This window comes from Silene latifolia, chromosome 1 (assembly GCF_048544455.1).
Source record: "Silene latifolia isolate original U9 population chromosome 1, ASM4854445v1, whole genome shotgun sequence".
In the NCBI taxonomy this organism is placed as follows: Eukaryota; Viridiplantae; Streptophyta; class Magnoliopsida; order Caryophyllales; family Caryophyllaceae; genus Silene; species Silene latifolia.
The window spans coordinates 191,211,504-191,235,828 of NC_133526.1; the positions used below are offsets into that span (position 1 = coordinate 191,211,504).

Sequence of the window (24,325 nt, forward strand, 5' to 3'; positions counted from 1 at the left end):
ATTGATAAAAGTAAGAATTATATTACGGTTTTTTAGGGGAAATGTACACAAAAACTTTACATTTATTTATAATTTACAACAATTTAAATCATCAATGTCACAAAAATTAGCCACAATAAACTTGACTTTGATTTTTTTTTTTTTTTTTTTTTTTTTTTACAATTTACAAGTTTACAAACATCAATTCCTTATAAATAACATCGGTAGTACTTCAAATTCTTTAGTCGTCTGAAAAAAAATAATTTAAAAAACAGGATATTCAACAATCATAGTGACGACAATTTAACAATAACATAATACGGAGTAATATAAGTATAATGCCAATAACTATAATTCATAGGAGTAGTACATAATACCGAGTAACTGACGTTATAAATGGATTTAATAATAATTAAAAAAAGGTTAAAAAAATAGTTTAACCAAGATTTTTTAAAGTTGTCGAGATGAAAATGAATGAAATGTTTATATATGTATTAAAAGAAAAAAGATTATTTCACATGAAAACGACTCCGATAAATTTCAGTTACACCGTAAATAAAATATCATTGATCTTTAAAATACAAAAAATGCACAAAATTAACGTTCAATGATATTTTCCTAACAAATGTTGTCAATGATACTTCGTAACACTTTTTCTTAGGAACATTGAGAATCATACTTGAAGAAAACCAAAAAAAAAAAAAAAAAAAAAAAAAAAAAAAGAGAAATTTTGAAGTGTTAACATCAGCATTGATGAGTTTAGACTTCACTCACTTCAGAGTGACAAGTTAAGAAAAGCTTATAAATTGTTAGGCTAAAATGGCTTTATAGTTTGAATTGTGAGTGAGTAGAGTGACGATATAACATAGAAAGAGTATGGTGGGTAAAGAAAAATTATAAGTGGCGACGTAAAAGAGATCAGAGGGTTTATTGCATACTTATATATTAAATGGGCAACGTGTTTCGGGTGCGTGTTTGGGTTAAGATCTGTCAAATGGGTTGAACGGGCGGGATACAGGTTTGGTCATGTTAGGTGCGGGGAAAATACAGGCGCGGGTCTATTTCGGATTTGTAAAATACGAGTTTGTACGGGTCAGTTTACATAGATTTTGGGTCGGATCTCGGATAAGAAACGGGTCTAATTAACACCTTTTACAAATGTTTATTTTCTTTAATTTTAATTATAAACATATAATTATTCGTAATTTCTATAATTACCTGATATAAACATATGATGTTAGTAAAATTGAACATTTTTTACTTAATATATTCAATATCACAGTTATACGAAATATTTGATCAATCATTTGTTTCACGTACATTATAAGCGGTGATTATATATGTACGTTACAAGCGGAGATTATATATTTGACTATTTTTTTTCTATTTTTATATGCATGACAACTTTAATAACATAAAAAAATGCAAGATAACAATAAACTAACTAAATTTTTATGTAAACTTAAGAAAAACGAAATCGAACCTAAATAAAAAGTTCATAAACCTACTTTGTTGTTGGTTATAGGTAAATTCGTTTAGGTTAACAACCGAATTTTTTGTTATATACTCCCTCCCAGTCGTTATAATGTTCCCCTTTGATATGGGCACGATACTTCAGAAAAAGTAATAAAATATTAGTAAAAGAGTTGTATGGGGTTGGTGGTAGGAGAGAGGGATGAATTATTAGTAGTTAAATAAGAATTGTGGGGCCAAAACATAAAGGAAAGTAATAAAATAGGAGTAAAAGAGTTGTGTGGGGTTTGGTGATAGGAGAGAGAAATAAATAAAATAAGAGTAAAAGTTTCTAAAAATAGAAAGAGGAACATTACTTGAATAATCCGTTTTGGGAAAGAGGGAACATTATAGCGACTGGGAGGGAGTATAACTTTGAGCTCAAAAGCCAACGGGTAGGCCCTCCTATTTTGATGGGCGGGCTTGCACAATCAAACTAAGCCCACTATAGTGGACACGGGTAATAAAATTAGACCCGCATGATGCATTTTTCACGTGTAGAGCCCATCCATGTCCGACTAAAGCCTGCTAAGGATCACCTCCAATATAGGTCCATTTTAGGTACATTTAGTTACGACACAAAATCTCATCTAAGATAGATATATCCGTTTTGACTTTTAGACGAGTCAGATAGTATTAGTAAGACAAAACGAAAGTTCATAAGAACTAGCAAAAAAAATTATCCTATTTAACCAAATGAAGTAATATTTGACCCGTTTTATTCTTAAGACAAATATACCCGTCTTAAGAGCGACCAATAGATCTTACGGAGGCCAATTTCCGAAAAAAAGTGTTACGAGGATTTGACACCATATACATGAATTATGCTTGTCTTTCAAAAGTCGGTCTTATAATACGTAGTAATGTGATACGAGTATTAACTACCCACTTAAAATAAAAAATAACAAATAACTACGCAATTATATAAGTCGATCTCTCATAGTCTTATTGTAAAACTGTCTTATAGTGATATTTGTGTACATCAGTACATGATCTAAACCCCATTGATAATCTTCGTAATAGGTAATAACAATTTGAGCAAATGACTAATCAAAACATGATAATTATTTATAATACAATTTAAAAATTTTAAAATATGATCATTATTTATTACATTTTTTTTATAAAAAATTTTTAAAAACAACCCCGTGCAATTTGCACGGGTTTAAAACTAGTACACAATAATACTCGTACAAGTTTGAGATTCCTTCTTGTGGGATACGTACCAAAGTTATCTTATTATGATGATTTTCTTAGCGCCAATCGAGGATTTAAGTTCAATATTTCATGGAATAAAACGTGATACAGTCAATAACAATAGGTTCATGATGCAAGACTCACACCTTGCCTATGTTCAGAATGATGGATTATTTACAAAATTTATTGCTATGCTATAGTGGGTTAAATGATAAGAATCAACAATTTAATCCATTATAAATAAATGTAATTTATTAAAATAAAAAAGTAATTATTCTGTGTTTGATATGAGAATTAAGAAGTATAATTGAAGAATTTGGGAAAATTTATTAGGTTTTAGTAATAAGATAAGAGAGAAAATTTAGATTATTAGGTTGTGAGGAAGGGTAGTGTTCGGAAAATTTATGGAAAAAATCTACATGATAGAGCAAAAGTCATACATGAAAGTAGTACAGATCCTCTATTCATTTCGTGTACCATCTTGTATCTCATCACTTCTCCTATTGACACATAAGCACTTTGATCTCAACTGACATGAAAGAGCAACTACGTTTTTTCTTTTACATTTAACATTTCAAATTTCAATGTCTATGTCTCGCTAAACTCTATATATATGCTAATATTTATTTAAAAATTGTAATTAAATTAAAATTATTGCTGCAAAATAATCCCAACTATCAAATATATTGAGTATGAAATTATATATGTCCGTGCATTTTGCACGTGATCTAAGTTAGTATTGTTAATCAACCAATAACCATAGGATTGGAATTGAAAAGTTTAGAATCGCTTATTACAAAGCTGCATATGACATTGATAATTAAGTTAATTAAAGACGCAGACTAGAATTACACCCGTGATTTTCACGGGTAATAAAACAAGTTAGATTATTTTTATTTTTTTGGTACTAATGAGGGGCAATGCCCCGAATTTAATTATTAGCTATTACACGGGGAATAGTTACCCCAAAAATATCTTCCCGAAGGACAGAACGTAGCGAGTAAAGGGTCATAATGTCTAAAAAAGTTTTCAAATTAGAATATTTTCTTTTCAAGGCCCAATACTTTGGTGTTGGTAAGGTTTAAAGTTGTTCATGGACGGGACGTTCCATTAGGCTCATCCCGTCTTACCCGCAAACAAAGCGGCCCATCCAAAACCCACGAACCCACATGTTTGTGGGCCAAAAAAATTATGCATGTCCGGCTTAATTCCGGCTCAATCCCACATTTGACCACCTCACTCTAGCAAGGTTCTCTAAGCCACAAGTCTACAACGACCCGTGGAAATAATATTTTGGGCTACAACGACCCATAACCCAATGGTTAAACATTAGGCCTGTCATCTAATCAGCAGATTCAAATAAAATGGGCTATGAATGGCCCAATATGCCCATAAACATATTAGTTAATTGGGCCTGGCCTCAAATCAACAGTACGACGAGTAAAAAACACGGGCTTGAAGTAGTAATAAAACCCAATCGCCATTCGTAGTAATGTGTCGACGAGGAAATATTGTCGACCATGTAATGTGTCGAGAATCTTTATCAGCACCCTAATAAAATGCACACTCTATCGGTCCACCATATATTACATGGTCCTACTATATGTCTATATACGAGTCCTGAAACAGATGTCAGTTAATTTAATTGGTTAAGTCCTGAGATGTGATACTCATAACCCTGGTTTATATTTCATCCACATTAAATTTACCCTCGTGACACCCTTTACACCAAAAATAGAAAATAAAAAAAATGATATACAAGTCATGAAAGGTGGTAGTTCAATTCTCGAAAGCATCAAATTTATCCTTGTGTGGCTTCCTTTAGCCCAAAAAGAAAATCATATACGATTAGTACTAATACAACCTCTTCAATGACCCGATTGATATTACCAAACAATTCTGCTTTTGCAATCTACTAATATCAGCAGATTGGTAAACAGCAGATTAATTTGGTAAACAGCGGATTAATTTCAGCATAAGCAGATTGCAAAAGCAGATTATAAATGGCAGATTTTATCATAAGGTTTGACTAGCATATTATAATTAGCAGAATTAATTTGAGTGTTTGGTAATTGACAGATTAATTTCTGCTAATATCAATCTCTTGGGCCTTGTTTGGTAAACAGCGGATTAATTTCAAAGATAAGCGATTGCAAAAGCGATTATAAATGGCGATTTTTTCATAAGGTTTGACTAGCATATTATAATTAGCAGAATTAATTTGAGTGTTTGGTAATTGATGATTAATTTCGCTAATATCAATCTCTTGGGCCTTGTTTAAACAATGGATTAATTTCAAAGATAAGCGATTGCAAAAGCAGATTATAAATGGCAGATTTTATCATAAGGTTTGACTAGCATATTATAATTAGCAGAATTAATTTGAGTGTTTGGTAATTGGCAGATTAATTTCTGCTAATATCAATCTCTTGGGCCTTGTTTGGTAAACAGCGGATTAATTTCAGCATAAGCAGATTGCAAAAGCAGATTATAAATGGCAGATTTTATCATAAGGTTTGACTAGCATATTATAATTAGCAGAATTAATTTGAGTGTTTGGTAATTGACAGATTAATTTCTGCTAATATCAATCTCTTGGGCCTTGTTTGGTAAACAGCGGATTAATTTCAGCATAAGCAGATTGCAAAAGCAGATTATAAATGGCAGATTTTTTCATAAGGTTTGACTAGCATATTATAATTAGCAGAATTAATTTGAGTGTTTGGTAATTGATGATTAATTTTCGCTAATATCAATCTCTTGGGCCTTGTTTTGGTAAACAATGGATTAATTTCAAAGATAAGTAGATTGCAAAAATTATAAATGGCGATTTTATCATAAGGTTTGACTAGCATATTATAATTAGCAGAATTAATTTGAGTGTTTGGTAATTGGCAGATTAATTTCTGCTAATATCAATCTCTTGGGCCTTGTTTGGTAAACAGCGGATTAATTTCAAAGATAAAAGCGATTGCAAAAGCAGATTATAAATGGCAGATTTTATCATAAGGTTTGACTAGCATATTATAATTAGCAGAATTAATTTGAGTGTTTGGTAATTGGCAGATTACGATTAGTAGATTGTTAGTTTTCTTTGTAAAATGGAGAAAAATTTCCTATTTTACAACATGCTAACCAATATGCTGGGGTAAGCAGCATATTGTAAAACAGCATATTGACGCCAAATATGTTGTTTCAATATGCTGTTTACCAAACACTAAAATTAGCATATTGATTGGCCAAACATGCTAAAACCCTTGAATATGCTAAAAATTGGCCAATATGTCGTTTACCAAACAACGCCAATGTAGGTGGGAAAACATCTACTCTCTGTTCCGATTATTTGTTCTTTTTCATATTATGGTGTCTCAGTGAGTTGTTCTTTCTATTTTAAAAATGAACTTGGTGAGTAATTTGATCATTCACACTCAATTTATTCCACTAGTCATTTAGTAATTGACCTCTTTCTATTTTCTTAGTTTTTGTACTAAAATCAAAGGACAACAAACAAATGACTGAGACGGAATGAGTAATAAAGAGAGCTCAACAAGATATCATATAGAGTGCATGTGTTCATATACTCATACTGTTATGCATTATCTTATGTAGCTGTCTTATCTAAAATTTTGCGCACCATTTTTCGACAATTGAGCTAATAATTCCTTTAATTATCCTTTTTTGATGTATTACTCCTATAACTAAAACTAAACTTACATTGGGATGAAGAAATAGTATATACAGGGCCATAATGTCTTTAAAAACAATCAAATTAGAATATTTTTTGTCAAATCTTGATGGTTGATGTCGGTGACCCATAAATTACAAGTCCAACCCAATAGCTTAAGACATTAGACATGTCATCTAATCAGCAGATTCAAATAAAATAGGTTATGAATGGTTAGACCTGGCAAAATCAATCCAACCCGATTGATCCGACCCAAAAAGGCGGACCCGAGATCCGAAATTGACCAGAACTGCCGCACCCGACTGACACCCAAAACCCGAATTAACCCGACCCGACCTGAAAATGACCCGACCTTTCATAGACCCGTATTAACCCGACTCGAAGTGACCCGACCCGAAACTACCCAACCCTAAAATGACCCGACAAAACATAACTTTAGTTGGCCCCAAAAGACTTGAAATGCCTTTTTCCTTCTTAATCATTGACCCGAAAATGACCCGACCCGAAATGACCTGATCCGCTTAACCCGAAATAACCCGACCAACAAACCTTAAACAGACCAGTGAACCCGAAATGACCCGAACTAATCGGAATACTTTAGAAACCCGAAATGACCCAACCCGAATTGGCCCGACCCGAACCCAACCCGAATTGGCCCGATTTGCCAGGTCTATTCAGAATGGCCCAATATGCCCATAAACCTTAATGCAGGTAGGAAAACATCTAATAAAGAGACCTTATTTATAGAGCTCAACAAAATATGAGAGAGTATGAGTGCATGTGGTCATACTCATATCATCTAAAGTAATAATATATCACCATGCCTACAATTTCATGTACCTTACCAACTAATTTCCCTTCTAAACTTCCATTAAACTTACCAAGACTAGTACCAACTAATACCAACACTCCTCATTTGTACAACTATGGATCTTTCTTCACTTCTCGAAAGTCGACATTGAATGTTAAACTCGACAATTTCCAAGACCCGTTACAGATCAACGACTATGAGAAGGTGTGTAGTCAAGGAAAGTTTATTTTATATCATGTTAGCTGACCCCATATCATTTTGTTAATAAGGCTTTGTTATTTGTCGATGTTTCACATATCGAGTTCATGTCTTGTTAGACTTGCATTCTACCATGATTCATGTTAGCTGACCTAGATCGAGTTCATGTCTTGTTTTATTATTGCTGTTGAGTTCATGTCTTAATATACATACATTCTTACTGTGATTCATGTTATCTGTTCCAGACCATTTTGATGTTTGACACATCGAGTTCATGTCTTATTATACTTCCAGTATTTTACTGTGATTTTTTTTTTTTTTTATACATTATCAGTTTAGTTTGGTCGTCGTACAGGCTGAAAACAATGAATTATCAAAGAAGAGGTATGCTTATGATGAGTACGTGGTGAGCCAAAGGTTCTTAATTCGACTGTACGAGCTTGATATTCATCAGAAAGCGTCCTTGGAAGCCTTGTTAAATTACACTGAGGTTTCCTTTTTTTACCTTAATTCTCCTAAATATAGAAGGTATTGTAAGGCCGTTGTACGTGTAATAGGCAATAACTAAAATTGTTACTCGTCTTTCGTGCTACGATTTCTGCAGGAAACAGGATTAAATCTATTTCAGAGTTCTGGGATGGTGGTTGAAGGGTATGCTGTGTCGGAGGAGATGGCTAGTCTAAATCTGATATGGGTTATTGGAAGAATGCAAGTTGAAGTTAATTCTTATCCTTCATGGTTGGTAATCATAATTCCTTAATTTTTTTTTTCTTTTTTTTTTTTTTTTTAAAGTTTGAACCTCTTACGAGGTATTATAGGACGGTCTTACATGTAAGACGAGCCTAGTATGAGTGAAACCGTCGTATATAAGAGTCACTGAATGAATTATTCGTTTCGTGTGGCAGGGGAGATATTGTTCAAGTGGAGACATGGTGCTCAGCAATAGGAAAACATGGTCTTACTTGCAGCTCTAGATTAACCAACTTCAAGACCGGAAAGAAGATCATGCGAGTTGACAGGTAAAACCAATCTACGTCCATCTTCTGTTTTTAGGAGACAGGTAGTAGGATTTAGTAAAACGTGTATATGAAAGAGCAATTACGTAAAATTACTCCATTTCATTTCTCTTAAATGGGATTTATGAATTACAGTGAATTCGTTATGATCAATAAGAATACAAGAAGATTATCAAAAATTCTGGAGGAGATCAAAGCAAGAGGGGAGCCTTACGTCCGAGAAAACTTTGATCCAATTACAATCAATGATAAGGTCGGGAGATTAAGGAAGCTTGATGTCAATGAAGCTGATAATAGTGTAACAGGAATTCGAGTAAGCATTGTTCTATTCTCAATCCTCGTTTAGCAAATTGTTTACGTACTTGGATCAATATATAACATGATACAGCTTAAAGTCGTGATGTTTTTATTCAATGTAGCCAATGTGGTTCGACTTGGATCCGAATCAACACGTCAATAATGTCAAATACATCAGTTGGATACTTGAGGTATACTCAATTTTATTTTTCTTTTCTATCAAGTTCCGCGCAATAGAATCAAAATTTCGGTTAAAATGTGTTAAGTATTCATTTGCAGGGAACTCCTGAAACAGTAAGGGAAAATTGTGAACTAGCTGCACTTACCGTAGAATATAGAAGGGAATGTGGTAGAGAAAATGTGCTTCAATCTCTTTCAACTGCATCAACCGAAAATTCCCTTGAATTTGATCATTTACTTTGTATGGAAAACAGCAAAGAAGTCGCAAGGGCTCGAACATTATGGAGATCAAGTACATCTGAATGACAAACTACAATCATCTGTCCTATACCGTGTCTCATTAGATTCGAATATCATTATTCTCTGTTATTCATAAGACGATTGTTAAAAAACATTTTGTATCCAATTTCCAATGTAAGTGTACCTCTTAGTTACTCTCTTTGTCTCAGTCATTTGTTTACCTTTTTTATTCTTTGTGAAGAGTCTTTTAGTCAAAGGTAAACAAATGATTGGGACATAGAGAGTATTACGAGTAGGAATCATGTCATCTAGAATCAGACCTAATACACTTTGATATAGCAAATATTTTGCTAGTGTATTTACGGTCATATAGAAAAAAAAAAGTGACTTACATTTCCGTTATTTTCTTGTGAGACCGACCAATTAACCCTGTTAATTATATTGTCCTCACGTATAATACCGTCTCATACGAGACACGAGAAGTAGAGTTTCAGAATCGTCTTCCGACGCGGACTTGTCACTACCCAACTGTCTGATGGGGAGTGGGTGTATACAATTCAATGCAAAACTGCAAGAGAAACAACACAAAGTGATATAATTGATAAATGAATTAATGCAAGCAATAGAGTCCACAAGGTAATGCATGTTTAGGTGGGGAAGCAGGAAATATGGGTCAGGGTACAGCAATCATATGTGAAAACAGTGACTCAAAATTGAATGACATTGCATTTAAGATTAACCATACAAATGAATGTCAACTAAAATTTAGGAAGAAATTTGGTGGGAAAAACCTAGAAACGGTTTCCTAAAGCTAGATTTTGACGGATCGAGAATAGAAGGTAATAAAGCTGTTTTAGGATATTCTATAAGAGATCACAATGGTAATGTCGTTTTGTTGGGAGCAAAAAAGTGCGGATCCAATAGTATACTTGTTGCGGAAGCTCTCGCTTTAAAATAAGGTATTTTAGGAGCTAAATACTTCGGAATCTCAAAGTTAATTGTGGAGGGTGATAATTTATGTGTCATTAACTCAATTCGAGGTACTTGGGAAATTTCTAGTATTATCAAGGATGTGAAATTAGACCTTCATTTTTTCGATGAAGTGATAATTAAACATTGCTTTCGTGAAGCCAACAAGGTTGCTGACTTCATGGCTTCTATTGGACATTCATGTCCAACTCTTTCAAGGTGGTTTGATAGCCGGTGGCTTCAACTTACCTCCCTCATTCGAAAGGATGGGATAGGTTGGTCCTACCCTAGAGGATCAACCTAGTTTTCTTACCTAATCAAAAAAAAAAAATAAAAAAAATTAACATAGTAATGTAGATCTGGAAGAACATGTATGACCATTGCAGGTAAGAAGTTCTGGAGGGGATTAGATCCATTCGCTTCCTTAATGAGTCGGAAATGTCGTTAATTAACTGAGATAGCGTAATCTGATAGAAATTTGTGGTTCATAATTACTTAATACAAGCTTATCAGTTTTCTCTTTGATAAGTAATTTTATTTAGACACGAGAGGTAGGGAGTTGTAATCAAGGTTCCAGTGATGGAAAAGAGCAAGACGCGAAATTTAGCCTAAATTTAGCCTAGTTTATCAGTTGGCCAAATTAACATTAAACATATTTTTGAACGATAACATGTTTATAAGGAAGAGGAAACAAGCATCATTAGGAAAATGTCATTTTTCTGAAACAGTCTATAGGAAAAATCCACTTAAACGCAGGAGCAATGAACCACGGTACAAAAGATAGCATCAGACAACTCCATAAGTGTAATTTAACCGTCATCTAACCTGGTGATTCAGACGTGGTGGTTGAAAAACTGCTGGTAGAAAATATGGATATCGACAATCGTATATTCCTCATTCATCTGTATTAGCTCCATGTCCGATCAGTATTGTAACGACTTCTACGTTCGGGGTAATCACCTGATAAACCAAACATCTTAAATCATTGCTTTTCAAGCTCTACTGAACACAGTCGATGACAGGACACCAGATAGGTTTCTGCTTAAGAGCTGATAATTTGAAATTTCACTCAGTAGAAATTATACACACCTAATGTTCGGAGTAAGTTTCCGTTGTTGTAATTATAAACATATACCAGCCCAAGGAGATGATACACCTTTACCATAGAGATCAGATCAGGGTATACATTCTGATTTCTGACCACTTGACCAGCCTCTACAAGGACCGCAAAAGGTTCCTTTTGCGAATCTGGCAGTGGCAGCTGTGATATTCATGAATGCAGTCCCTTTGGCACCGGCCCTCCTGGTTCTACCAGACTACCAATATGGTGAACATAAATCGGGTTCTACCCATCCGGTATTGGTTCTAAGTTCTAACACTACCGACGCCATGTCGTGTCTGACACTTGTAGCCGAGTCAGAGTAACATAGATTGTAAGCTAAGCTCTAATTTATGGAATCCAAGTTTTGTGCACTACTCCGTCTCTCTTCTCATCACACAAACCACAAACTTATTTTCCTTTTCTAGGCTTGTTAGGTAAGGTATCGGCTTTTTATGTGAGATCTAGATATTGTTTTCAACATTTAAACCATCTAACTTTTTTATCATGCACCACAAAATTGCATAGATATCATTTGTCAGTAACAAATCGACAAAAATTGACAAAAATTACTGATTTATCCCCTACGGTTCTCCAGGATCAGTCTATCGCTAAAGAGGAGAGACTGACACTTACCTAGATCCGACAGCACCCAATCTCTTTCTGCTTGGTTTCTTCACGATGAATCGAAATCTCAGGCCAACGATCTGTGTGAAGTTGGCGAGCAATCTGATCACACCCCTTTTTAGTGTCGATTCATATCAACATACGGCTTCCATCCATAACATCATCCTGTATATCCATCAGTCTGAAGAACACTAAAAAGGAAAGTTCAGAAATAACTGGAGAAAGGGAAGCACCACTGGAAAAAGGCAAGCGCCACGAGAAACCGACGTCCTTTAATAGGAGTAACATAACTCATATTTATAATTTTATCAGACACAATTTCCACTATTAGGCCAGTAGCATGCACTTTTGTCAGTCAAATTACATGAAGATGATCACTGAAGTCGAAAAGTATCTGGCACATCCTAGTATTTGCTAACAATTACCACAGAAATGCTGCCCACTTCATCACAATAATACAGAAATTGGACCTGTATTGCCGGATATATTACTACCTTACTTAAGGTGGGGGATGGAGAGAAGCGGTAAGAAGGGGCATGGAAGGGAGGGTCGGGGAAAGGCGACTTGGTTTTTTTTTTTCCGAACTTTCTATGTTAAAGGGATTTTAGTTGCTTGAGTAGGGAAAACAGATCATTTCAATACTTCCCAACCCAATTTACTAGCCAAACAAGGACTAGATGAGTAGATGAAAAGAACTTTTCTTTCAAACCAATTCATGTTTTCTTTACAGCTATCAAAGAGAGGAATATATCTGACATTGGCGCAAGAAATGAAGCTCGGGCCTTGGGGTCTACCTCTAGCGCGCGCAGTGAGAAAACCATTTTAACCAGTCAACATCACATCCAAGTGATCACTACCTACTAATCAAAAGAAGAAAAGAGAATGTATGCATAAGAACAACATGTAATCTATTCACCTGTCAGAAGAAACATTGTGCAGCATTCAGATTTACACTGCATTATTGCAAGATGAGGATTGAGGAAGCCAGTTAATCCTAGACGTATTTGTAGTCGGCTAACATAAATAATCACGGAAACTCAGTAGTCTATGTTACTTAGACTCGAGGGCAAGTGTCGAATATGAGACATACGGCACACAACCATAGTAACACGTGACATTGATAACAGTATGAACAAAATGGGGAAGTATAAACAAAAGAGAGAAAATGAAACAAGGGGGGAATACCTGCGGCAGTCACAATATATGTCGAAGGTAAATCGGAAGCTTGGTGAGATTTTGTTCACGGGTGGTTTGCAGTTGCACCACAATGTTGGAAAATTTGTATTAGTAGTTAACACTTAATAATCTAACATCTTATAGAGTCGTGTGAGGATTAATACTTGGGAAATTCTAGGTTGTAACCCCTGAAATTTTCAGTTTTCTATACTGTACCCCTGCATTTTGAACTTCCGCGATGTACCCCTGAATTTCATACTTTGTCTACGCCATATCCTTTTTCAACTCATTTTTGTACAAGTGTTCTTGATCCAAATATTCTCCCTAAACAGAATAACAATGCAATTTTCCAAATACATTTCTTATTAAATCTAACATTAACCCTTTCTTTCCCTTCAAATCCTTTTTTCCAAACAAAAGTTGAGTGTTTTTAGCCTACTGGCCTATCGTGTGAACACCGAGTCTGAGTAACACATCATCAAAGCGTCACCGACAACAAATGAGGTTTTAGCCTACTGGCCTATCGTGTGGACGATAAGTCGTAGTTTCAACGCAATTCTATCGACTTTATGACACCTTTGCACAAAAAACGAGTATCAACAACAATCCACACTGGCAAAACAATCATCTAAAGTTTGGGTAGGAGGCAGTATATGGTCAGCCAGAGTTTGTAAATAGAAGTAAATCTTTTCGATGTCAGGGTGAGAAATGTCATCTGCTCGAAATTGAGACATAGATCCTCCAATTTCAGTCCAACTTGACCCTGCCTCTTTATATATCAATTTTTCTTTCATTTCCTTTCTCAGTCTTCTCACACCCTCCCAGTCACATGCTTTAGCATACAAATTTGACAAAAGAATATAGGCAGACTCGTTTTCAGGCTGTAACTTAACAAGCTCCCTTGCTGCTACTTCTCCTATTTCTAATTCACCAGCATTATTACAGGCGGACAGTAAACTTTGCCATACATAAGCATCCGGGCTTATAGGCATCTGATCTATGACGAGTTTAGCTTCTTTTACGAGACCAACTCGGCCCATCATGTCAATTATAGAAGAGTAGTGTTCTAGACATGGGACTAGTCCATGGATCTCGTACATGGTATTCAAATGGATTTGGGCTTCGTTCACAAGCCCAGCATGACAGCAAGACTGAAGAATTCCAAGATATGTGATCTCATCTGGCTTAATAAGTTGCTCGGTCATTTTATCAAAGAGTGCAATAACCTCAGGGTAACACCCGTGTTGAGCATATCCCATAATCATGGCATTCCAAGCAGCCAAATTACCTGTAGAAGTATCCAAAAACACGGTCTGTGCATCGGAAATGCATCCACACTTGCAATAGAAATCAATAATAGAAGTTTCAACAAACATATCTGTTCCAAGCCCAGATTTCAAAGCTAAAGAGTGAATAGCCTTGCCTTGTCCAAGATTAGTCAGAGCACTACAGGCTTTTAGCACTATACTAAAAATATCACCATTTGTTTCAGAGCACAAGAGCATTGAGGATTTGAAGCATTCTAGAGCATCAAGGGGCCTACCTGCAGCAATAGCACTGGCTGCCATCACTTGGAAATGGCCAACATCAATCTCTTGAGCCTCGGCCAATTGGCCCAATACCCGTTTTGCACAGTCGAAGCTATAGCATTTACCATATGAAGAGATCAAACAAGAAGCCATCGAACCATCCAAGGTTAGTCCTGTCTTAATCATGTAAGAATGAATTTGCATCACAAGAATAGCAAAATCAGCACCTTCAACTCCTCCTAGAACACTTGCTAAAGTGTATTGATCGGGTCGGATGCCAATACAACGCATTTGAGAGAGCAGTTGAAGTACTGTACTAACCAATCCAGTTTCAGAATAACCCCCAATTAAAGAATTCCAAGATATAGAATCCCGTAAAGCCATTTCATCAAAAACACGTCTAGCTTCATCCATAACTCCACACTTCTGATACATGGATAAAAGAGCATTAACTACAGATATAACAGACAAAAACCCAGCCTTGTGGCAAAATGAATGAACTTGTTTTGCTGCAAACAAGAGCTTAGGATCCTCAACCCCCGACAACACATTCACAAATGTGAGCTCATTAGTTTCCAAATTATTTGAGTGCATGAATTTAAAAACATTAATTGCGTCTCCACTATCAGAAGCAGCCCCAATCCTTGCAGTCCAAGACACAACATCCGGGTAGGGAATTTCATCGAACATCTTACATGCACTATACCGACTCCCACACCGCGCATACATATTCATGATCACATTACACAAATGAAGAGAACCCCGATACCCAACCTTAAGCGAAAACCCATGAATTAACTCCCCTTCCTTTATCTCCCTCAATGCTCGAACCACAGCAGTCAAGCTAAACTCCGTCAACCCTAAACCTAACAATCCCATTCTTCTAAAAACATCTTTACCTTTCTCAAACTCGTAATTCAAAACAAACCCATTAATCATGGAAGTGCAAACAACACTATCCAACTTTCCACACTCCTCAAAACATTTCTCAGCCGATTCGACACACCCGAATTTCCCATACTTGTTAATCATCCCACTAACAAGAACCCCACTACGATTAAACCCTAATTTGATACAAATAACATGGGCAATCATAATTTCATTCAAATTATCACATGATTTAATCAATGAGCTTAATGTATAACTATCTGGCATGAGTCTATAATCAGATAACATAGTAGTATATAAACTAAAACAGGGATGATGAAATTGGGCATACCCGGAGAGCAATGCGTTGAAAGCAATGGTATCGACACGGGGGGCGTCGAAGAGAAAGCGGCGAGAGCGAGAAAAGTCGCCGGCTTTGGAGAAATGAGAGATGAGGGAAGTGGCGAGGAATGTGTCAAGGACATGGCCGGATTTGATAAAGAGGGAGTAAGTTTGGTCAGTGAGAGAAGGAGATGATGAAGAAAGCGAGGTTTTAAGAGCTTGGCCATGGAGATTTTTGGTAATCAGCTCCTTTAAGACCTTTAAGGTCGGACGACAATGGAGGTTTTGGAACTTAGACATATGTACAGTGTAGGCTTGTTACTATATTGGATCATCACTCTCTATTTATACTTTTCTATAGGATCGTTCTATATTATAGTGTTGTCGGCTCTGTTATATTCGACTAGACGACTATCATACAAGTATACAACCATTTGTATATGAATCGGATTAAATATTTTTTAGAGTGTAGTTGAGCATTTTAGTTGAAAAGTGAAAACTAGTGCATATGTTTGTAATTATATCCTGAAATGTGAGTTGAAGACTCAAAAAGCTAGTTGAGTGCAAATTTGGATTTTGAAATTTCATTATTCTCCCAAGCATACAAATTAGACTTCAAATTCTTAGATTGCCAAACAAAGATTTTGAATTTCTAATTCTTATTTCACTTCTCTAATATAGAATTACTGATTTGAAATAAAATTGATGTTTCCATATATTACGTTATCAAACTTAAACTGATCTGATTTGGAGAAGAACTGAAATACAAAAGAACGTGTTTTAACCAGACCCGATAAAACCCGACTCGAATAACCCGACCCGCAACCGAATAAAGGTCCCAAATCCAACCTGGACTTATTCAAACCGACCCGAATATTTATTATCGGAAACTGACTGTTATCTTATCCCCAAATAACATCAAAACAATCTTCCCAAAAATGACTAGAACCTAACTGCTTTGCAAACCCCAAACAACCTCAAACCAAATTGACCCAACTCAAACATAACCCGATTGACCTGTTTCACCGGTATAGTTTTCCACCCTGGAAATGGTGTGATTGCCTGATTGGTGTCGTAATCAGCAAGACAAACGAACAATTCCCCTCTTCCAAAACTTCACTTCTTTCTCTTCACCCTTTCATTTGTTCACTCCACTGTAACAAACAGCAGTAAATTTCTTCAGAAAACATTCAAGCATCATTTCAAAAAAATGGCGGAATCTCCTAAACTCTATGTCAACAAACCCAAGAAAGGTATCAACTTTTCAACTCTTGTACTCTTAACTCATTCCGTTCAAGCGAATTCCATAGGTTTGATTAAAATACGACTCACATATATTAAACAAACGTATGAAATCGACTCGAACGGAGTGAGTACAAATCAATACAACTGTTTTTACTTAATTTCTTATTGTTCATGATTGCACCCACTTATAAAAATTGAATCTTTCAACTGCCCATCTAATCTAATCATATAAATATGGATAAATGATTTCTGGGTTGTTATTAATTTGATTGTTTGTAGCAGCCCAGATGAAGAAAGTCAAAGGAATTGATGCTAAATTATCATCATCTCCTGTAATTTCTTCTTATTATTCTACTGGGAATACTAGTAATGGTGGCGGAAGCGGTGGCGGTGTTTCGAAACCTCCTGATGTTCCAAAGGAGTCGTTTGCAAGGCGGTATAAGTATATGTGGCCTTTGTTGTTGACTGTCAATCTTGCTGTTGGAGGTCTGTTTCTTTGTTTCCTCTTTGAATTTTTTTATACGTATTTTGGCATGTGCGTTGTGTGTTTTTCGGGTTTTGATGGATATGTTGAGCTGTTGTTTGATAGAAAGTTGTTATCTTGGGTGTAATTGGTGTAAGATGGTATGAAAATTGATGGGTTGGGTGAAAGTTGTCAACTTCTAGAGGCTGTGAATCTGTGATCGTGTAGATTTCGTGTTTGTTGACCGAGAATTTTTTGGTGAATGGTGTTGGTAGTGGTAGGATTAGGTTGGATTGTTTGTTGCCTTATGGTTTATAGGTGCCATTTGATTGTTCTAACCTGGTATGCCCCGAATTCTTGCACTCCTATTGCTTAAGAAGTGTGCCACATTGTTTGTAGTTGAGCCCTATGTGTGTGGAGTTCCGATGTATTTGTGATCAGGAGAAGAAGTGAATGACATGTCTAGGGTTGTATTATGCTATCAAATGGCAAAACCAAATGCTTGCATAGGCTTAGCAACTTAGATGAACTCTCACCTCCGAAGGAGATTTGGAGTGTAGAATCCTTGAGAATGGGCTGAAAGGAACTTTTAGGAATGTGTTGGTTGGCTATGCTCAAATGATAAAACTTCTGTATTCACTTGCAGCAGTTGGAAACCTGCTCTCTACTATAACATGCAAATGTGAATCTGAAAACTAGATTTCAATTATGTGAAAGCTGATTTAGTACTTCTTCCTTAGGTTGTTGCTACGTATAGGCATGGTTTGGATAAGATATTAGGCGGGAAGGGCAGGGCATGGGGATGGAGGAGAGGGAAAGGAAGGGAAGGAGACGGAGGGAAGCTGAAACTAAGGCATTGTTATGAATTTGATGATTTGAGAGGAAAGGGAGAGGTAGAGATACATAATCCTTTGTTTAGTTAGGAAATAGGAGTAGGGGGAAAATGGAGGAGGAGGGAAATGAAGGGATCTAATTTTCCTCCTCCCAAGACAAATCAAATCCCTCCAATATAGGATATATTTGGAGGGAAATCGTATATTTGTTTTCAAACATACCTACTCCATTACCCCTTCACCTCCTTCCTAAATTTGTATCTAAACACAACTTGAGGGTTTGGAAGGGTTTTGACTTGCGTTGCTGAAATGGATCCCTTCATTTCCCTCTAAGCGTTCCCAACCTGTATTGTAACAAGTCAAAATGTAGAGGCTGTATACTTGTTCTTCTGAAGAACTTAGCTTACTCATGATTCATGAACCATCTCGTAATATGTGCACTAATTTATATGCACCTGTTTCTCCCATTCTGTCGAGCCCGCTAACTTCTATCATGAACTGTCTTAAAAAATTCCTGGTGGTGGAAAGTCACTTCACCTGTTAAGGCCAAGCTAGAAATATAAATCTAATCGTTTTGACATCGTATTGGTGCTGGATGTATGTGGCATTGTGAGGGTTAATCATCCTGCTTATGTCTTATGTTTATTTGCTTAGCTTTAACATCATGTTTGCATTGTATGTGTGAACAACTGAACATTTCATAATTGCATTCATGCTTTCCAGTTCGACCAGCCTGCCATATCAGATCCTGATGCTTGATTAACAAGGCTTTTCTATCATCCTTTTAACCAAAAAACTCTTTCGAGACTCAAGTCCCTTGGAAACATTTTTGGACTTAAGGTTTGGTATGGTAACTTGTTTAAGATTGTGAAGCTATGCTCGTCGTGATGGATGAATGAAAACTACAAAATTGATTGCTTAGAATAAGCTGGCGATTATTGAGTCTATTTTCACTTGAAATAATGTACACTGTTTCTGCGACACTTCACTTAACTGCCGTGTCGCGTGTCAGACACATGTCGGTGTCCGACACGACACGACACTTCAATTTAGACCACAAAATAGGAAAATTCACCCAAAATAGCCGTGTCCGACACTTCGACACGTGTCAGACACGACACCGTGTCGGAGAGTCGGAGTAACACAGTTTCTGACGTATGCTAAGTTCTCTTCTCTCGTAAATTTAAGTAGTTCCATAATTCCATTAGACCAACATGCGTTCAGGACTGAAATTGGTCTGGTTGTTCTTGCAACATCGTGAATTAACGCCTTAACTGCATACTTACAGGCATTATCATCTCTCGTTAAAGGGGTCCATGCTCCTTGTCGTCCGTCCTCGTGTATTTGGTGTCTGCATTTTCCGGCTTTTTCACTGGTCAAAAACTCAACACCATGGTGGTCTTTATTTCATTTGTGCCGCTACGTGGTTATTTCATTTGCAACGTATGGCGATTTGATAGTTGTCACTTGTCATTGTTGACGTGATCAACGGTGGTCTTTAATTCATTTGTCCTGCTACGTGGTTGTCATTTTGAGTATTGGGGATGCTCAAGAATTGAGCTATGGACACAAATTCTTCTTTAGCAAAATACCAGTAGCATCATGTTCTCCTGATATTCTCTGGTGTTTGTGGAAATATGATTGATTGCGATTTCTAATGGCACAAACTAGTTGTCCTGATACTAGTTGTTTAAAGTGCCTGAGAACTCTTGCTCAGATCTAGTTTTCCCAGCCCTAAAGTCTACTACGAAATGTAAGGAATCATTATGTGCGATAATCTAGTGAATTTTCAAGATTATTTCATTTTTGTAAGATTAATGCCATTAAGAATTGAATTACTCATCATTTTCTTCGAAGATGTTCAATCTCCTTTGGGTGCATTTTGACATTTTAATTCAAGCTGTTGTCCTAGTCTTATTTTTGCCTGTATTTTCCCTGCATAGAGGCTTTCGTGTAGGCTAGTTTTCATAACTCTTGCTTCCCGCTGAGCTTCGAGTTCTTTTGCCATTAACAAAACTTACTGACTCTAAAATTCAACCCATGGATAGTTGGTTGGACACTCTTATCATCTCCATTGGATGGCATCAAAATATCGCTCATGTTTCCCTTGCAGCTTACCTCTTCATGAGGACAAAGAAGAAAGATAGACCCATCGAGGAAGAAATTACTAATACCACTCCTGCTCCTACATCGTCAACTTCAATTGCACCTCCGGCTCCAACTGCACCTCCAACTCCAACTGCTGTCATTGAGACGGCCCCTGCTGCGCAGCCTATCAAGGTGTCTGAGCTAATTCCTCCAGTGCAACAACATGAACTGTTCAAGTGGATGTTAGAAGAGAAGAGGAAGATCAAAACCAATGACCCGTTAGAAAAGAAGCGTATTGATGAAGAAAAGGCTATCCTCAAGCAGTTCATCCGAGCCAAGTCTATCCCAAACATCTAGGTCTATCCCAAAAAATCAAGACTTTTATTTTTCAGCAACTGATGTCAGATTTACAACCCTCCCAGAGTCCCATCTTTTAGAAATCAACAGGTTTGCATGTGTTCATATTTGGAATCTTTATTTATAATAACTTGCTGATGTTCTTTGCCTCTATGCCTTACAATTTAACATGAATATACAATCTGAGCCTCCAAGGTGACCTGTGACCATTATACATTTATACCAGTCATGTTGGCGTGATCCATGTTGGTCAGATGTACTTAGCCTTACCCTTGTGCAAGTAACACAAATAGAATATTTCCAAATGACCCAAGATGAAAATTGAATGGCATCACAGGACTGACATTTCACAATAGAAGCATTTTAGTGAGTATTGCATGATCCTACTAGCCGTTACAAGGAGATTGCCCATATCATGCATATCTCACCATATATCTCATACAAGGAATGAAATCATTCCTGAGAATAGTACTGCATATATTGTTATTATTCGTTTCCGTAAATATCGTTTACATAACTAGTATATATAGCATCCCTGTAATCATTTGCTAACACAATTCAATAACATACGACTTCTTCTCTAAACTATCAATCGTCTCTTGTTTATCAGTGAGTCATTTTGTTTTATTCCGTAGGGGTAGACGAGTTGTAGAGCTTTCCATGAACACCCATATCGGTGAATGAAGTCTAAATTTTGTTTTGGGGTGTTACAAGGACGATTTGATGCTAAAGGAATTCGACATCTAGTTACGGTTTATGAGTACCACCCTTGATCACTTCACCATACTTCTATTAATTAATGGGCATTAAGCTTTGCCATATTTAGATCTATATTAGTACTCTTTCTGTTCGTCCAATTCACTACATTTGATCAAATACGCAAGGAGAAATTTGAAAAATCTAGTGAATTAGACCGAATAGAAGAAATATTAATATGTCGACAAGTTAGCATCATGGTTATGTGGTTCAAGATCATACACATACTAGTCACATACTCACATTAAGGTCCATACAATAATAATTTGTGCAATTTCCCAAAGATATGTCAAAACTTCACCAAATACTTAGCTTTGGCAGTGCTCATCTGTCAAATATGGGTAGTTTGGACAGATTAGAATAGTACAAATCTTGGATCAACTCATAAAGTTCATTCATGCAATCATTAGTATTACATTAATCATTAGAATAAACTCCAAAAACAGTTTATTATGCCGATCTTATCTACAGCTTGCAATCATAATTTTCTGGCATTCTCATTTGTTTTGAGTCTGTATTTTGACCGAGAGCGGATTCTCTGTCCTATTTTGTGTCCCATCTCGTGTTCACTATGCTCTTCTTGTGACGCATCATTAACTTAAGAGAAATTGTCATTTCTTTTATTATGTGAATGATAATGTGTCGCATGATAAAAGCAATGGAACAGGATGAAACACAATTATGAAACAGATGATATCAACTCATTTTGACTTGACTCTTAAGATTACAAGATCTCTTTTATTTGGCCTTTCACTTTGATCTTTCCTTGATCCTGGGCTCCTGCCCATATTCTTTAACACAAATTGAAAAGTCAGTTTAAGGTACACATTAAGAAGCGAATTAGAGAAAAAATTATAAAATTATTTCATTATTTATGCTTAAAATGAGTTTGTACGCCAATTTCTCAGGATATATTCTTAAGAATCTATCTCTAATTAGTTTTTTAACATGTGTCCAGAGAACGCACGTTAGAAAACAACCGAGTGGTACGATTGTGAACCCTACAAACATTTTCCAAAGGAAATATGTATCAAATAGAAGGATCGTTATAGAATATACTTCCTCTATATCAATCATTTGTTTGTCTTTGATTAAAATATCCTACACAGAATAGAAAAGGTTAATAAATGATTGAGATGGACTGACGGCATAGAAGAATGCTCACACAAACAAATGCTACTCTAATGAAGTACATTAGCTCTTAACAATCTATTCAAAAGCACATATTATTGTTTAAGAGAGAAGTATTCGTCTTAAATTTAAAATGAGTAAAATAGCATATCACTTGCATAGATAAGATAAAAACAAAATATTTAGTTATTAGCAAAAAAACTTAAGGTAATATGCAATTTCCTGTTTTAATCTTAAACGGATACATCTATTTTAAGAGAGGCTAAATTGATATAGAAGTCAAGCAATCATGAGATAACTTTTCCGCCGTGATACAATTATGGCACTTCTTTTAAAAGTAAGTATATTCTATTTCATTTTACGAAAAAATATGACTTTGGTAGTTGGAGTTTGTGGACGAAGGTGGAAATGAACCTAAACTATAAATAAAAAGTCGAATGATAGACGTCCCAACTATAAAAAAGGAGAATCTTCGACTAAAAAAGAAAGTTCTTTATTATTTCACAAATTCTCTCTTAAGAGGATACTTTCATAATAAGCTTAAGACCGCTGACCAGTCAGCATATTAAGCAAGGTCAAAGATATTCACAGCAAGTCAACGGCTTAGACAGCCTAACCGACGCCACCTGTCGGCCTGTCTCTTGTGCCTCGGCGGGGACAACTAGCCAGCCGAGGCACACATCCGCGAACTCATATCCAAGACCCCTCGGCGGTGAGTCAACAGAGCCCGCCGGCTCGCCATGGGTCCCTCGGCCGAGGGGTAGATCGATCTTTCCACCGCTAGCCACTTGGCCACTACGTGACAAAAGGTGAAAGTCTATAAATACTCCTCAACTCTCATTGAGGAGGAGATCCACAATTTAACCTAAGAATCACTATTCATCTGGTAATATCTTCCTTATCTCTCTACAATACGTACTTTGCCAAGTAACAACAACTTACCTCTCTAAGTTACTGACTTGAGCGTCGGAGTGAGTTCGCTCGGTCCAAAGCCGAGCCCTCGCTTGTTCATCGTTTCAGGAGACCGCAAGGAGGATTCAACTAAAGACGTCATTCTACAAGCACGGGTGGTAACATATAACTGCTCAGGAATTACACCCGGAACAATTGGCGCCGTCTGTGGGGAAGAGATACTAGAAGCTAGTCACATTCATTCCCAAACAAAAAAAAAAACAAAACAAAAACCCACCCAAAAAGCTAAGAAGATGTCGAAACAACAAGAGGTATTCGTGACTGACGAAACCGAATTCTGCCAAGATAATACCGTCCACAGTTCTGGAGTTGCGCAGCCCTCCACCGGCCGAGTAATCCAACCGGAATACGGGATGCCAATAATACCAGATACGCCACTGGCCGCCGACCAAGTCACCATCATGGGACATGTGGTCGATGCAGCCAAGCTGAAGCTACTCCTGGACATAATTGGTAGTACGTCGGCTCACACTGTCACACCGACAAGAGCTGCGGAACCCGTCCAGGAGACCAGGGCCCAGAAGGTGACTCCAAGAGACTTGAATGGAGCACTGGAAGAAGCTGGCCCTGTCAAGACGCCGGGGGAGCCCAAAGTGCCAGTGGTGGACCTGAGTCCTTCCCGCACTCGAGGGAGGACAGCGTCGCCGCGGCATGAACGAGGCCTACCCCAGAGGAGCGAAAGAAGTCCGACTCGCCAGAGTTGGAGAAGGAGCCCGACTCACCAGAGTCGGAGGAGAAGCCCCTCCCGCTACGAGG

General features: G+C 36.7%; 3 protein-coding genes across 7 annotated transcripts; 2 read left to right on the top strand and 1 right to left on the bottom strand.

Moving 5' to 3' along the window:
• The first annotated feature begins 7,091 nt into the window (after positions 1 to 7,091).
• On the top strand, positions 7,092 to 9,278 carry LOC141614189 (palmitoyl-acyl carrier protein thioesterase, chloroplastic-like). 2 transcript variants are annotated; one of them, XM_074432952.1, is made up of 7 exons: positions 7,092 to 7,388; positions 7,738 to 7,872; positions 7,987 to 8,120; positions 8,288 to 8,401; positions 8,534 to 8,711; positions 8,818 to 8,886; positions 8,975 to 9,278. In XM_074432952.1, the coding sequence occupies exons 1-7, from the start codon at positions 7,194 to 7,196 to the stop codon at positions 9,179 to 9,181; spliced, it is 1,032 nt and encodes a 343-aa protein (XP_074289053.1). In that variant the 5' UTR covers positions 7,092 to 7,193; the 3' UTR covers positions 9,182 to 9,278. The 2 variants fall into 2 exon arrangements, with proteins under 2 accessions (XP_074289053.1, XP_074289050.1); XM_074432949.1 differs by having other exon boundaries at positions 7,107 to 7,388; positions 7,717 to 7,872.
• LOC141614174 (putative pentatricopeptide repeat-containing protein At3g25970) lies at positions 8,782 to 16,191 on the bottom strand. 3 transcript variants are annotated; one of them, XM_074432941.1, is made up of 4 exons: positions 12,996 to 16,191; positions 11,820 to 11,975; positions 10,910 to 11,044; positions 8,782 to 9,683 (listed from the first exon to the last, which is right to left on the bottom strand). In XM_074432941.1, exon 1 carries the CDS (start codon positions 16,022 to 16,024, stop codon positions 13,583 to 13,585), a length of 2,442 nt encoding a protein of 813 aa, XP_074289042.1. In that variant the 5' UTR covers positions 16,025 to 16,191; the 3' UTR covers positions 8,782 to 9,683; positions 10,910 to 11,044; positions 11,820 to 11,975; positions 12,996 to 13,582. The 3 variants fall into 3 exon arrangements, with proteins under 3 accessions (XP_074289042.1, XP_074289037.1, XP_074289031.1); XM_074432936.1 differs by having other exon boundaries at positions 11,820 to 11,991; XM_074432930.1 differs by having other exon boundaries at positions 11,820 to 12,001.
• A 484-nt stretch (positions 16,192 to 16,675) lies between these two features.
• LOC141614208 (uncharacterized) lies at positions 16,676 to 20,952 on the top strand. 2 transcript variants are annotated; one of them, XM_074432966.1, is made up of 3 exons: positions 16,676 to 16,977; positions 17,249 to 17,455; positions 20,379 to 20,952. In XM_074432966.1, exons 1-3 carry the CDS (start codon positions 16,935 to 16,937, stop codon positions 20,708 to 20,710), a joined length of 582 nt encoding a protein of 193 aa, XP_074289067.1. In that variant the 5' UTR covers positions 16,676 to 16,934; the 3' UTR covers positions 20,711 to 20,952. The 2 variants fall into 2 exon arrangements, with proteins under 2 accessions (XP_074289067.1, XP_074289070.1); XM_074432969.1 differs by having other exon boundaries at positions 16,694 to 16,977; positions 17,252 to 17,455.
• The last annotated feature ends 3,373 nt before the right edge of the window (positions 20,953 to 24,325 follow it).

Coding starts and splice junctions, on each gene's coding strand:
- LOC141614189 (XM_074432949.1), top strand. CDS start 7,194: ATGCCTACAATTTCATGTACCTTACCAACTAATTTCCCTTCTAAACTT. Junction 8,121..8,287: donor GTTAATTCTTATCCTTCATG/GTTGGTAATCAT, acceptor TTCGTGTGGCAG/GGGAGATATTGTTCAAGTGG. Junction 8,402..8,533: donor AAGATCATGCGAGTTGACAG/GTAAAACCAATC, acceptor TATGAATTACAG/TGAATTCGTTATGATCAATA.
- LOC141614174 (XM_074432941.1), bottom strand. CDS start 16,024: ATGTCTAAGTTCCAAAACCTCCATTGTCGTCCGACCTTAAAGGTCTTA.
- LOC141614208 (XM_074432966.1), top strand. CDS start 16,935: ATGGCGGAATCTCCTAAACTCTATGTCAACAAACCCAAGAAAG. Junction 16,978..17,248: donor TGTCAACAAACCCAAGAAAG/GTATCAACTTTT, acceptor GATTGTTTGTAG/CAGCCCAGATGAAGAAAGTC. Junction 17,456..20,378: donor TGTCAATCTTGCTGTTGGAG/GTCTGTTTCTTT, acceptor TTTCCCTTGCAG/CTTACCTCTTCATGAGGACA.